This window comes from Trachemys scripta, chromosome 4 (assembly GCF_013100865.1).
Source record: "Trachemys scripta elegans isolate TJP31775 chromosome 4, CAS_Tse_1.0, whole genome shotgun sequence".
NCBI lineage: Eukaryota > Metazoa > Chordata > Testudines > Emydidae > Trachemys > Trachemys scripta.
The window spans coordinates 7541436-7555744 of record NC_048301.1 but is presented as its reverse complement, the minus strand read 5'-3'; the positions used below and the strand labels follow the sequence as shown (position 1 = coordinate 7555744).

The 14309-nt window shown below is 49.9% G+C and overlaps 1 protein-coding gene across 9 annotated transcripts in view; it reads left to right on the top strand.

The window, feature by feature from the left end:
- Positions 1-14309, top strand: part of TRIM9 (tripartite motif containing 9) — a 132997-nt gene that overhangs the window by 83176 nt on the left and 35512 nt on the right. For 5 of the 9 annotated variants that reach the window (XM_034768668.1, XM_034768673.1, XM_034768672.1 and 2 more), the window contains exons 4-6: positions 9502-9612; positions 11249-11402; positions 12514-12552. In XM_034768668.1, the coding sequence (XP_034624559.1) occupies positions 9502-9612; positions 11249-11402; positions 12514-12552 (304 nt within the window). The remainder of the gene's footprint in view (positions 1-9501; positions 9613-11248; positions 11403-12513; positions 12553-14309) is intronic. The other 4 variants (XM_034768675.1, XM_034768674.1, XM_034768670.1 and 1 more) reach the window with 1 other exon arrangement.

Genomic DNA, 14309 nt, shown 5'->3' with positions numbered 1-14309 from the left:
AGATAATCGTGCTTGTCGCTAGCAGATCGGTAAGGAAAATGGAAAGCTCCTAAACTCAAGGAATAAAGACCAATCTAATAAGCCACACCATAGCTCAGTGGTTTGAGCATTGGCCTACTAAGCCTAGAGTTGTGAGTTCAATCCTTGAGGGGGCCATTTAGGGACCTGGGATAAAAATCTGTCTGGGGATTGGTCCTGCTTTGAGCAGGGGGTTGGACTAGATGACCTCCTGAGGTCCCTTCCAGCCATATGATTCTATGAGCAAGAGATGTGTGCTTCACTTGAAAAAGGCAAGTAACAAAATCCACTACCTGAGTTGCACAGAAGTAAAAAGACTACCAGCAAAGTATCCAATTCTCCCATTATAATTACCCTCCATTTTCAGCACCTGACCAGTATGTGTGTAGCACCGTAACACTGATTTGTGTGTGTATGCGGATTAGATGGATCTAGCAGTTGTGTCCCCAATACTGGGGGTTCATTGCAAACCCACACTTTACAGAGAACCAATCTCAGGTTACTATCTTGCTTCTGTTTCTGTGATTGCCTGGGAGTTACGGTTACAGTTATATAAGGGGATAGATAACTGCCCTGATCATTACACTTCTCACTTCAGCATTAGGAAAAGCCAAAGGAAAACTCCGTGTCACCAAGGGCCAGGTTTATCGGTGATGAGTCCAGCCAGTTATGGATGGTACACGCATAACGCAATTCAGGCCCCTGCAGCTAGAGCCAGTGTAACGCCAAAAAACTCGGTCATCGGGATTGAACCTGGGGCCTCTGGAGCTTAGGGCATGAGTCTCTACAGCATGAGCGAAAAGCCAACAGGCTGTTAGCTAAGCTGTAGAGCAGATTCATAATCTCTCTCTCAGTGGTCTTGGTGCCACTCACTGGGACAGAACACCACACCCAGGAGGTGTGTGAGTTACACCAGCTCAAATATCTTCAGCCAATCCAAGGTTCTGGAGGGATCGTATGGTTCCAGAGATGTCCATTGCATGACCAGCTACAAATGTGGGCCCACCTTTCAAGGGCAGGCCTTCCCTGTGCTGGCTGCGTGGCCTTTGAAGGGTTACCGAGGCTCTCCGTGAAGTGGGTTTGGAGCTAGACATTGAAAAGGGTAATTGCCCCGAGCTAAGGAGGTGTCGAGCGGGGAACAGGGGCTCGTTTCATTGAGATTCAGTTTGCCTTCCCTTTAAATCTGATACACCCGTCTTCTTTGGGACCAATGGAGTCTGCTCTCCTCCCAGCACCCTTCCCCCAGTGGCCCCTCTGGCCCAGCTGTGGGCGCTGAGTGAGGGGCTCACCAGAGAGCTAGGCATGGGGGCCGTGGCAATTACTGCATCCCAAGGGGGCCTTTTCCCTTTCCCCTGGCTGTTAAACACAGGGAGGTACCAGAGTCCACTGAACTAGGGCAGAAGGGACATAACGGGGCTGAGGTGTGAGGACGCACAGCTACTAGCGAGGCCGGGCCCACTCCATGTGATGCTCTGTCCCCCTCTGGTGGTGACTGGGTCACATAGAGACGTTGATGGGCCACTTACAGCCCAGACCTACTGAGTCTTTCAGCTCAAGTAGTTGCCGCTTATGCTTCTTAGAGCCAAAGGTCCCGGGTTCTGCCCCTGCTCCTGATACCCCAGCCAGGGGTGTGGTGTGACATCAGCACATGGGATGGCCCTGGCACTTACTGTGGATGAAATCTGCTCCGATTCAGGGGGCTAGCACCTGCCGTGGCACTACTGGGGAGGTCTCTGGGCCAGTGCAAAGGTGGTGGTATTTCAGGGAGAAGTCACAGGAGTCAGCCCAACAGAGATCCAGGGTCTAATTCCCTGTTCACAGACACGGAGGGACAGCAGCTGCTCTCTCAGCTGGAGTAGCAATGCAGGAGGGTGGCTAGGTCTGGGGCTGGATTTTGCCTCTTCTCCTCACACACCTAAGGCCTGATGGTGTGGGACGCTGCACTGGCCCTGGAGTTCACCTTACCGCTGCTCTCTGCAGGAACAGAGCAAACCCTGCCTAGCGCCAGCTGCTGCTTGCAGCGTATGCACAGGGGGCCCTGACTTCACCCTCGGGGTCTGGTGGGCACCTTAACTGGCCACCCCTGCTGGTACACAGGGACGCACAGGAAATAAGTGCTGCATGGTCGTGCTGAGGACTCCAACTGGTCCCTGGCCAGCACTCCCACACAGCACAGAGCCGGAGTTGGCCTTGTGCTACGGTAGTCAAAGAAAGCTGCACCCTAAAGGAGTGTGTGGCCTTCGCACCGTTATTCAGGAGACTTCTGGGGCTCTGAACTGCCCTCTACCCGCCAAAGACCTCCCAGTCTTACCTGCTGTTGCTCCGATGCCCTTTAACAACACAGGTGAGCACTGAGCACTGGGTGGAGGGGGGCGATTCTGTCCATTAGAAGTATAAGAGGAAATCTGCGTTGGGATGGGGATATGTCAGTACAAGCAGACGGGGATTTGTTGCTCTATTGCTTGATACAGTCATGAGGGCAGGGTTTGTTTTCCCATCCTTGGGGTTCGGGGATTCTGAGTGAATGGTGGCCACTCCCAACATGTTCCTAGACACGGGGACTGTTCTTAGCAGTAGGTCTTAGAGCCACGTTCTAGGCAGCTGGACGGCAGTCGGTGCTGTACCATCTAACACATGCAAGTAAGGAAGTGGCATCTGGGGACAAACCCTCAAGTCTGTCCCTGGGCTGGATCGCATCTCCAGACCTGCCAGTGGGGAGTCCCCTATGTGTGTGGTTCACCCGTCCTGGGCTTAATAGGGAGGGGGCAGTCTCCCCTACAGAAGCACTCCCCGCCCCCCGGAAGGGCACTCCATGGGCTCCCTGTCAGCCTGGCTCCACTCAGGTTTCTCCAGCCAGTGGATGGCCCAGGGACACCCCTTCCATGGGGATCCCACCTCTGAGGAGAGGGACAAGGGAAAGGAATACAGAGGGGGGAACAATGGGGATTTGGCTCTTCCATTCTCCCAGCCACTCCTACCTCTCCCCACACACACACACAGCTCTCCAGGCCCATGGAGTGCCCTTCCGGGGGGGGGGGGGGGGGATGTTTCTGTGGGGGAGACTGCCCCCTCCCTATTAAGCCTGGGAGGGATGAACCACACACATAGGGAGCTCCACGTGCATGGTTCCAACGTGTCATTGCTCAGGCACTAAGCAGCACAGCTTTTGTATGCGTCCCCCCAGTGATGCCGGAAGTGGAACTGGGGAACCCATGTAAAATCGAGGCTCCCCCACAGATGCATGTGCCCAGAGGGGAGCTCAGTCCCACGGATCCTGGCTTGGGGGACACGGAAGGCTGGAAGGCTCTCTCTGGGTTTGCCCCACTTTCCCCCCATAATCACAGGCGCCCACCTTTCGGAGCTCCTGGGAGCTCTGCTTTGGAAGGGCAGGAGTGGGCCAGCTGTTCACTGCCAGATTCAAAACTCCTAACCTACGGGCAAAACCCGAGGAATCTCTGCTTCCCCCTCTGCCCTGGGAAAATCCTCCCTTCCCTCTGGGGGCGTGGGGGGGAGTCCAGGGCAGCTGTGGGACAGGGGAGCCCCTAGCAGCACATCTGTGCACAGAAGCAAGGGGGATGGGCGCCAGAGCAGAGGTCAGGGTGACTGTGTAGATGCTTCAGGGCGCTGGTAAATCCAGTGGGATCTGCAGGTTTGAAGTGGTGGAGCCCCCAGCCTCTTCCCTGGGGATGCAAGCTCCTGCGGTCCCTCCTGCTCGAGCGGATGAATTACAAGGAGGCCCTGCAGCTGCAGACTGGGTCCGCCTTTGTGGTGTGAGTGCTGGACCCAAAGCGCAGGACAGTTGTGCTCACAGCTGAACGCTCAGCTACACAGCATCTATTGACATACGTGGGAATTTCATTAATCCTGCTTCCTAAACGTGTTGGACCTGGTCCAGGCCCGGCTAATCACCCTGCTGATGACAATCGTCAGTGTTTTGACTTTGCATAATATTGTAGGTTTAAAATTCCCATGTTCAGTCTAGTGCTTCGTCCGCACACAGTGCCTGAGCTCTGCAGTGCAATCCGGATATACATTTGCATTGTCTATTGCACGTACTCTTCGGTGTGTTCTGCTTCGCAGCCAGTAACACAAACAGTGCATGAAGCGTGCAAGGCCTATGTGAACCAGCATTGGGCATCTGATCTGCAGTAGGCCCCCGGGATAGACTAACTTGCCATTGACCTTAGTCTCTCCTTGAAACCATTTTCTTAATTTAACGCTTAGCTAAAATAAAACGGTCTGAGATTTACATGCATTGCCAGGTATAGCAGATGGTGATTCCACTGATGATATTATTAAAGCATTGACTTTGTAGGGAGAAGCACATGAATTCATTATCCAGCGAGAACTGAACCGAGATTTAACTGCAAAAAAGATTAGAAGATAAAGATTGTTTTGCCAATCCCATATTTGTTGCCTCCCTAGCAGTAGACGCATTTCCCAGGGGAGCGTTTTCACAGCAGGATGGGATGAAGGGGAGGCGGCTGCTTTTATGTGCATTTGGCACGGCGTTTTCACAGCCCCTCCGTGGTCCGACCGACAGCGAAACACGCAGTCTCTTCAGGTGCGTTGGTGTTTGTGGTCGACGTGCACTTTAGGAACCAGAGCAGGTTCCGTGACTGGGCAGTGACTGCTTATCCTGCAGCACAGCCATATGGCCCGAATCAGGTCATCTGAATGGTTGCCATTGAGGAGAGAATCTGAGAAGGCCACGGGGTCGACATGGCCGCGGCTGGCCCAAGTCAGCTGACTCAGGCTCGTGGGGCGTGGGTTGCACAGCCACAAATCTGCGGTATGGACGTTTGGGCTTGAGCCGGAGTCAAGCTCTGAGACTCTCTGTCCTTGCAGGATCCCAAAGCTCGGGTTCCAGCCCAAGCCCAAATGTCTATACTGCTGTGTATTGCAGTGTAGACATCCCCTTACTTACCCCAGAGCACCACCACTGAAGACTGGAGGATTAGAGGGGGTTTAGAACCGAAGCACCTGAGACAAGAATCTGGCCCAAGGAGTCTTTTGCACCCACTTTGCCCGACACAAATGACTAGACCAGGTTACAAGGCAGCAGGGAATCAGCCCCAATGAACCAAGAAGCTAAGGGCTAATGAGAACCCATGCGGGGTCTCGGGACTTGTCATGTGCTCGACACAATGGTGAGAGCAGCAGAGATGGCTTTGGAGTGAGGTGCCAAGTCCCGGAGGAGCAGTGTTAAAGGTATAGACGGGATTAGATTTGTATTGGCCAGTGAGCAAGTTGCTCTCAGCTTATTCAGACGATGAAACTCTCGGGGCCCAGTCCTACTTCTGTTTCCCCTGGACAGTGCAGGAGCTTGGTTCCCCTGGCCATTGTAAACTAGCCCTAGCGATGCTCTGAAGTGGTTTAAAAACCTGGGCTGCAGACCAGAGGCAGGCCTAGGGACTGGGGAAACCATCCTGACGCCTTTGCTAGCAGGGAATCTGTTTTTGCGCCATTCCCCTGAAAGGTAAAGCAGACTTTAGCCCCCTGAGTTTAGGGCCACCCGTTGTGCTGCAAACAGCTGCTGTGCGTGGGGCTGTGGTTAAAACTGGTTAATTGAAAATGTCAAAGTACATCAAGCGACCAAAATGAGTGGAAGCAGTGACCTTCGCTCGCTGCAATGTGTTCTGGAAAGAACAGCAGCCGAGCCAGGAACGACACTTCCCAGGAGGCACCAGCTTTTTGACAAGAGCCAAAGCCCAGTTCCTAAGCCTGGGTACAGAGGAGCTTCTTGAGAAATTGCTGGCGGAAGGAATAGAAGCGTTGTGAGGGGCTGGTTGGTGTTAGAAGACAGTGTATTTATATTTTATCATTTGTATTACACTTGTGCTCAGAGGTTCTATGCTAGGCATGGATCAAACCTATAGTGAGAGACAGTCCCTGCCCCAAAGAGCTCACAATCTAAATAGATAAAGGAGGGAAACTGAGGCACGGAAAAGGGATATGATTTGGGCATGGTCACACAGTTTGTCAATGGCAGAGCCAGGAGTGGAACCCAGGGCTCCAGTCTACTGGCCTGGCCACTAGGTCGTGCTCCTCCTTCTCAGGATAATCATTTCAGCTCATTTGGGTGTCAAATTAGCATTGAATTACATCTTCCTCATAATTATAGGGAAATCTTCAATATGTTTAGGGCAAAACTCTGATGTGCCCTTCTAATTGCCATGCCGTGGTGAAGGCAGCCTCTCTGCATTATATCCTGGCCTTGAAAGATAGATAACCCATCGCTAGGATGATTTAGTTGGGGATTGGATGATTTAGTTGGGTATTGGTTCTGCTTTGAGCAGGGGGTTGGACTAGATAACCTCCTGAGGTCCCTTGCAATCGTAATATTCTATGATTCTACTGCATGCTGCCTCAAAATTAAAAGCAAACTAGCATTCACCACTTTGGTATGGGGGAACATACCAAAAAACAATGTGTGAGCTCCCCCTGCTGGTTTTACCTCAACAGTGCACTAGTTAATACTGTTTCCGGAGCTGTGAATGCTCTTGTGTTGATATGGTTAGGGTTGCTGGTGCATGGACAGCCTAGACCTGATTCTCTTCTCCGTACATTGGTGCAACTCCTGACTTCAGTGAACTTAGACCTGGCTTGCATCAGTATAAGTGAAAGCAAATTCAGACCCAGAGAATTAAACCAAAGGGGATTACCCTGGCTTCAGTTTACCGCAATCAAATGGAATGGAATGTTTTCCTAGAAAGAGGGATAAAACCAGCAAAAGGGGTTTTTGCACACAGTGGAGAGTCAATACAAATCAGGAGCTATATAGAAAATTATTTGTTGGCAATCCTTTAACTAATGCATTGCTGCATAAGTGGGCATATCAGCCTGAGTTACATGGAGCTCTGGACAGTTTTCAGTGTGGTAGGTAATTATGTATAGGTGGTTAAATTATCCCTGAGAAACACAAGATCTCACTGATTGGCCTGAAAGAGTAATTGCACAGTCACATTGAGTGCGGAAGATTAGAGCGTGCTTCATTTCACCTTACGGTATCTGAGCAATGAGGATGGTTGGGAGATACATTTCACTTGTCATCAGATGAAGCTACCGTGCCAATAGTGCTGTCTATCCAAATACCTGGCTGGTGAATCACAGGTACATAGATACTGTGGTGTAACTACTGTAGCAATGAATGCAAAACTGTGACCTCGGGATTTCTCCAGTTCCATTTACTGCAGGTTTTTCAAATGGTTTGTTGCTGCATATGCTGATGGAACATCCCATCAAAGCCCTGGCTGGGATGATTTAGTTGGGATTGGTCCTGCTTTGAGCAGGGGGTTGGACTAGATGACCTCCTGAGGTCTCTTCCTAATCTTCTATGATTCTATGCTTTATTGTCTGTATGACACATTAAATAAATAGGATCTACTGAATCGGTTAGCTTGATTGAGGCCTAAAGGAGAACTTTACAGAGCTTTGAGCTCTTTTTTTTAAAAAGTCTTAGACCTGCCATTGGCACATTCAGCCAAAAGGATAAAATTACTCTCACTGATCTGTGCTACAGATCTCTTATCCTTAGTGAAAAATCTCTATTGCGTATTCTGTGCATAAAACTTCCATTGACATCAGTTGAAGTTCTGTATGCTGAATAAATGCAGAATATTCAGCAAAAATCCATCATGGCAGGTAAGAGATTGGCAGTAAAGGTTAGAGGGGAGAATTTTGCCCTGAAGCGCTAGCAAGCAGTAAGCATTGTACAATGTAATATCTTACATCATATCAGTCACTAAAGCCATCTTCCAGAATTCACTATCAGGAGACCCAAGCGCCAGAGTTGAGAAAGATTGACTCATTCCAGTGACTCACAGTGAAAAAGCACCATAGGCTGTGGGGAAGGGTCAAAGATGGGCATGTTAATGTTCCAGTTACTAGGACTCAACACAGTGATGATCTGTGATTCCTGCCGGTATAGACATCTGGTATAAATTGCTGTTCTTTTTCTGGGCGGATCAGGGTCAGTGCACCCGTTTGTATTCCACCACCAGGGTCATGCAGCACTTCCATTTCTTGGAATCCCCTACAATTGAACTGATGCATCTTCATTGAGAACATGGTCTGGAGAGCCACAGGGAAAGTTACATAAAGAAGAAGTGATTTTACAGGGACTGTAAAGAGAGATGTAGTGATTGTATCTGTGGAGTGCTAGGCGTTCTTGCAGATGGATTCTTGCTGGTCATTTGTAGGTAGCACTAAGTAATTCACCTTGACCTGTCCTCCAGATCTATGGATTAATTTGCGTGTGTTTCCACGGTTCTCATTACCCAGTGACACCAGTGGTTGCATCCTGCAAACGTAGGGCCTGCTCTGATGTGCCCTGTGCCGCGGACTCAGCACGCAGCACCCTGCAGGACTGAACAGTTGATTATTCGTTGATCAAAAAATATAAACGGCAGCATTATCAGCTACTAGCTGTAATACCACCTAGTTCTTATCTAGCACTTCCCACCTGTCGCTCTCAAAGCAGAGGGAGAGCTGAGCTGAGCTATGCAGAGGTGGAAAGAGTTCATGGAGAAAGACGTCGCCCCTGGAATAAAGGAAGGCGGCATCTGAGGACCCTATTTTTACTGACAGCACTGGCATTTGGGAAGAAGTTACTTTCACTACAGCCCACCGCTAAGGGAAGGAGGCAGTGTAGCCTTGTAAGTAAATAGGGCACTGGACTGGGATTTAGGAGACCTTGGCTCTAGGCCTAGCTCTGTTCCTGGATGCCCTCGGGCAAGCCACTTCACCAATCTGTGCCTCAGTTTACCGATCTGTAAAATGGGGATTGTGATACTGACCTCTTTTGAAAAGCACTTTGAGATCTGCTGATGAAACATGCTAGATAAGGACTAGGTGTTATTACTGCTAATAATAATCGATAATGTTGACGTTTATGTGTGTTTAGTTTAAAAATACTGGGCCGGAACCTCAGCTGATAAACTGGCACGTCTTCCTTGGATACAGAGTCACTCCACTGATCGGAACCAGCTGAGGATGATAGGAATTAGGTAGCCCCCTTTTAGAATAATTTGGAAACCCTCTAGTGAGTCTCCCTGTCTTCTGCTGCAGAAGCCACTAGAACCCTACCAGCTGTGTCTATCTGTAGCTGGGCCACTTGTGTTGTGTATAGCGAGTAAACGGTTATTTGGAACTCAGCTGTTTCTGTGTTGCTTCCTCGTTTAATGGTGTGCAGAGAGCAGAGCTACATCTAACCCACTAGTTTGAATAATGAATCCAATGCCAGTTGTGTGCTCTTCATGGATTCAGGGCTCTGGAGTCCAATTATTTAACTCCTGTCTTTGATGTTCTCTTTAGTCTTTTGCTCCCATCTTTTGATAGATTTCTTCAGTCTCATCCTCTCATGGTCTGATCCTGTTCCCAATGGCAAAGCCCCTGTTAACTTTTGGGGGGCAGGCGCATTCCCTTCAACCCTCATTGCTTCCACTTGCACTTGGAAACTCTCTTCTCCTCGTCTCGTTGCAGGTGGTACGAGACCAGATCTCTCACTGCACAGTCAAGCTGCGCCAGACCACAGGCCTGATGGAGTACTGTCTGGAGGTCATCAAAGAGAATGACCCAAGTGGGTTTTTACAGGTGGGTTTGTGTCTGTTCACTTCCACGTGCCGTTGGAAGGAAGAGCTGGGCTGGCTGGGAGAGCGAGCGAATGCAGATCCAGAGGCCACATTCATCCCTGGTGGAACTGGGGTGACGTCAGTGGAGCTACACCACGGAGGTGTACGGCCCCAGGTTGATTGGTCCATATTCATTGTCATTAGAAGAATGTGCTGATCCCATCAGGAATATTTAGGCGCTAGATAATACTTAGTCCTGCCTTGAGTGCAGGGGACTGGACTAGGTGACCTCTCGAGGTCCCTTCCAGTTCTGTGATTCTACGATATATGTGTGTGCGTGACTGTATATATATAAGGTCTAAAAATACTTTGTAAAGGATTATTAAAGCTCTACATCACCCCCATCCCCTTACTGCCACCAGCATAGGAGCCATGTCAGAAGCCTGGCCAAGGAGAGGAGACATGGCCAGCAGCAGTGTGCTTCTGCTTTCTAGTGTAACAGGCCCCACTGTTACCAGCTAGGGTAAGGGTGCTCTCCCTTGCACCACTGGCTGATGCAGCCCCAGTGATTTGTGGGGTGTGGAAGAGGGCTCCAGGGTGTCATACTGGATTGGACCCAGTATAGTCATCTAGGCTAGGGAGATTTTCTTCCCGCCATTTTCAGTCTAGAATAGTAACAATATTAAGAAGATTCCTTAGTAATTTGGGGCCCTGTCCTGTTCCACTGGAACTCAGCAGCTAAACTGCCATCACCTGTAGCATGAGGAGGATCAGACCCTGTATTAGCTATGTATTTCTAGAGATATTACTTGTCAATGAAGACCGAATAAGGGAGACACATCTCTGTGCACTAAGAGTGTGTACTGCTGGCTGGTGACGAGAAACGCAGCGGCACTAGCTATGAGACAGGTCCTGATACCCTTAACCCACATGAGTAGCACCTTTCTCTGCATGATTTCAATGGCACTGTGCAAAATTACTACTCATTGTGAGCAAGGACATCAGAAACTGGCCCTCTGTACGGAGAAAAAAGCTTACATGGACGTCAGAGACTGAAACAGGCTGGCGAAGGCTGTGTGTAAGATCGGAAGCAAAACAGGAATGAATTCGTCCTGTGAGAACACTGGCTTACACAGACATTGGGAGAAAAGTTTGGAGGAAGATTCTTATTGTATCTCTAGAATAAATATTACAATACGCAGCCCTCAATGGGAGACTGACGCAATACATGGCTCACAAGAACAATAATAGTTCATAAGAATCAGCTCCAGCTCCCACTGCAGCCAGTGAAAGCCCTTGCATTGACGTCTCTGAGCATTGGGTCACCCCCATAAGATGGCCTTGATTCATTTGGCCTAACTAAGATGCTCGGTAGCTCCAGATACATGATTTGGTTCTGATTGAAGTGATTTACAAATCTGAACCTAAAGTGAACGGCCCCGGTAGAGCCCTTGGGTGACACCCTGGCCCCATTGAAGTCAACGGCAAAACTCAAGTCACCGTGAAACTTTAGTGATGCCCAAACTCAACGTGGGCCAAGCCTTTGATTTCAAGCCCCATTGACTTTTACCGTCATAAAGAACCAGCTCTTTCTAGGGCACAAAGCACTTGCTGGGGTGGCGTGTAATAGCTGAGGATGTGGTCTTTGTTGCCATCAGATTTCCGATGCTCTGATCAGGAGAGTGCACTTGACTGAGGACCAGTGGGGAAAAGGGACGCTGACCCCAAGGATGACCACAGACTTTGATTTGAACCTGGACAGTGCGCCTTTGCTGCAATCCATCCATCAGCTCGACTTTGTGCAGATGAAAGGTAAGAACCTACCTTCAGTACATTTAGCAAATAACACTCACCTGTCAGGGCCTTGGTTAAGTCACTCCAGCGCGCTGGGCCTCAGTTTCCCAGCTGTGAAGTAGGGGTAGTAACCTTCCTTTCTGCCACCCTTTGTACCTAGAGGATAATTTCTGGAGGCAAGGACTGTCTCTTCCTCAGTGCCATGTACAAACAGTTGACAATGGCGGGGCCGCCCGTGTTTCGCAGGAGTTGCTCAGCACTGGGATCTGATGTAATACCTTCCCTCCAAAAAGGCCAGTGCACTTCACAAGTAGTCATCGCTTTCGCCTCACAACACCCATGGATATCAGGGTTACTAAGCCACGGCACAAAGAGGCTGAATGACTCGTGTGAGGTCACTCAGGAAGTCAGAACTAGCCGTGGTTTTCTTGTTTTCTTTGCCTCCTGGCTCGGTTTTGTCTTAACCACGAGAACATCCAGCTGTCCCTGCATCTCTGGCTCCCCAGGGTGTACGCTTCGAAATGAGAGTCAGGGACAGCACGGCTGCACCTAGCCATGCTTTGGAAATAGACCAGAACCCATGTTGCTAAGGCCGCCTGCTCCCCAATTGTGCAGATCACGAAGGAGAAGAGGTTTTTCACACTTGAGCCAAATCCTGCTCGACTGATGGATGCACGCTGTCCCTTTGGCTTTGGTGGGAATTCTCACATGTTCTGAAGCAGTATAAAGAAAGGCCTACATCCCTACACACATGCCCACAGCTCACACACACGCTGCTGAACGGTGGTTTGCATTGCCTAGATAACGGGCTGTCTGTCTCCACTTTGAATGTCTTGACTGAAAGCACAGCTTTCAAACCAGAATGCAAATTTGCCTGAGCCCGAGAGCGTTATCATCTCAGACGTGCCAGAAACATTCTGCATGCTACATTATAGCAAAGAACCTCAACATCCAGATCATTTGGCTTTTTCCTTGGGGTTTTTTTGGTTTGTTTTTGGTTTTGGGGGGTTTGTGTGTGTTTTGTTTTGTTGTTTGATTTTTTTAAGCACTTCAGCTTAATTTTAATTTCCTCCTGATTCTATTCTCTCCTTGTGGGCAACTGGTTCTGCTGTGGTCTACCCCTGCGAAGTCTCATTAATTCACAGAGCGCAGAGATCCGGCACAACCGGTGAGCAATTTCTGACTTGTGAAGTCCCTGGCAATTGAAAGAAGATGCTAATTGGCTGTGACACGGCAAACTGTGATTGAGTGGAGCCAAGCTTATACCTATTGTCTGCTTTGGCATACGTTCAACAAAGGGCCAGCTCTCATCTGGTGTCCATTGGTGTAGCTGTATGGACTTCAAGGTCACCAGCTCAGGATCTGGCCCTGTGTATTCATTGTTGTCTCTACTGGATGTTCTGATGTGCAATTAGTTGATACATGACAAACACCTTGACAATTAGGCACAAAAAGCTCGTAACCACGTGCTCCCTCTGCAGTGGTAACTATTTGGAACAATGGCCCCTTCGTTATTAATTCACTGAATGTGTTTAACGTAATAGCATTAATTGTGATGGACGCATCTGGCAGGGCTGTCAAAAGCACACCCATGACTCACCATGAGTTAACTGGACCATTGTTTTAAAGCAACGGCAATATTTTTAATAGAGTAGTGAAGACTGAAACTCAGGTCAAACTCAATCAGGGCTGAACTTTCTCTGCAGCTTGCACACCAATCATGTAGGCAGTGGGAAGTCTCCTTCCTCCCTTGTTTTAATAATTTCGCCTAAGGGTATGTTTTTAATTAGTAAAAGCAAGTCTGCTGCTGGCTTAGCTGTCTTTCCCTTTGCATTAAGATCACACGGAATTCACCGGAATCACGTAACTGGGCAACCACACAACGAATACCATTTCCAGACATGGGCCAGGAACGCCATAGGCCTGAGCAGTAGGTGCTGCGCAAACTGCACCAACCTATGGGGAGGCCCTGGGTCTCAGAGGTTCCCCTCAAAGCTACAATCCCGCTGCTGCCCCCTCTTGCGCTGGGCAGGAGTAAATTGCTTCAGTCTTTAAAAGCATGCGGCTTGCTCCAGCTCGGCTGGCTGGCATGGGGGAGTGAGGGGTACAGCTCTGCCCCTCCCGGAGTGCTAGCTCAGGGGACAAGCAGCGGGTGCGCACCTGCTGCCCTCTCCCCACTACTTACTCGGTTTGGAGGGGCAGGGCCTTATTCGTCTCCCTTTGCAGCCATGTTGGAGGTAGCCCTGAATGGCCATATTCTGGAGCTCTGGTGTTGGATGTGAGATGATTGAGCCCCTCCCCTTCCTTTCGGAGCTAAGTAATGGAAGGAAATGGCGGCTCATGTTGGGACCGTACCTAGCACGCTCGGCGAGGGAGGGACAGGCCGAGAAAGGGCCCGAAAGGAATGAGGCGAGTGAGTGGGAGTGCGCTTCGTCCCTGGAGAGTACAGCGGAGTCTCCTGTATAGACAAGTTATTGGAGGGGTGGAATACATTACCTAGTGCTCAGCCTGCCACGTAGAAAGACCCCACCCCCTGTGGGCACATAGGATACGGACGTAAACAGGCTGGTTTCCAATCTGCTGATGATGATGCCGCCTTAACGGCTGGCGTATATGCTCCTCCCCATAGCCTGCCACCAGAGCAGTTGCACCCTCTGCGGCGGTGGGACCAGGGGCGCATTGCCCACCAGGGAGAGGAAGCGCCATTTCAGTTCTTCAGAACACAAAACTCCTGAGGCTAACCCCAGGGAGCAGCTCCTGCCCTAAGGCACAGATGTGGGAGAAGGTCCTGCGCTGAGATACTGGGTAAAGGGGGAACAGATCGGAATTGAGGAATGGAAGGGAACATGCCAGGCATTGGAGCCATAGGGAACAAACTGCTGGGAAAGGACGACGTCTCGCTGCTGCTGGAGAAAAGCCTGTTCG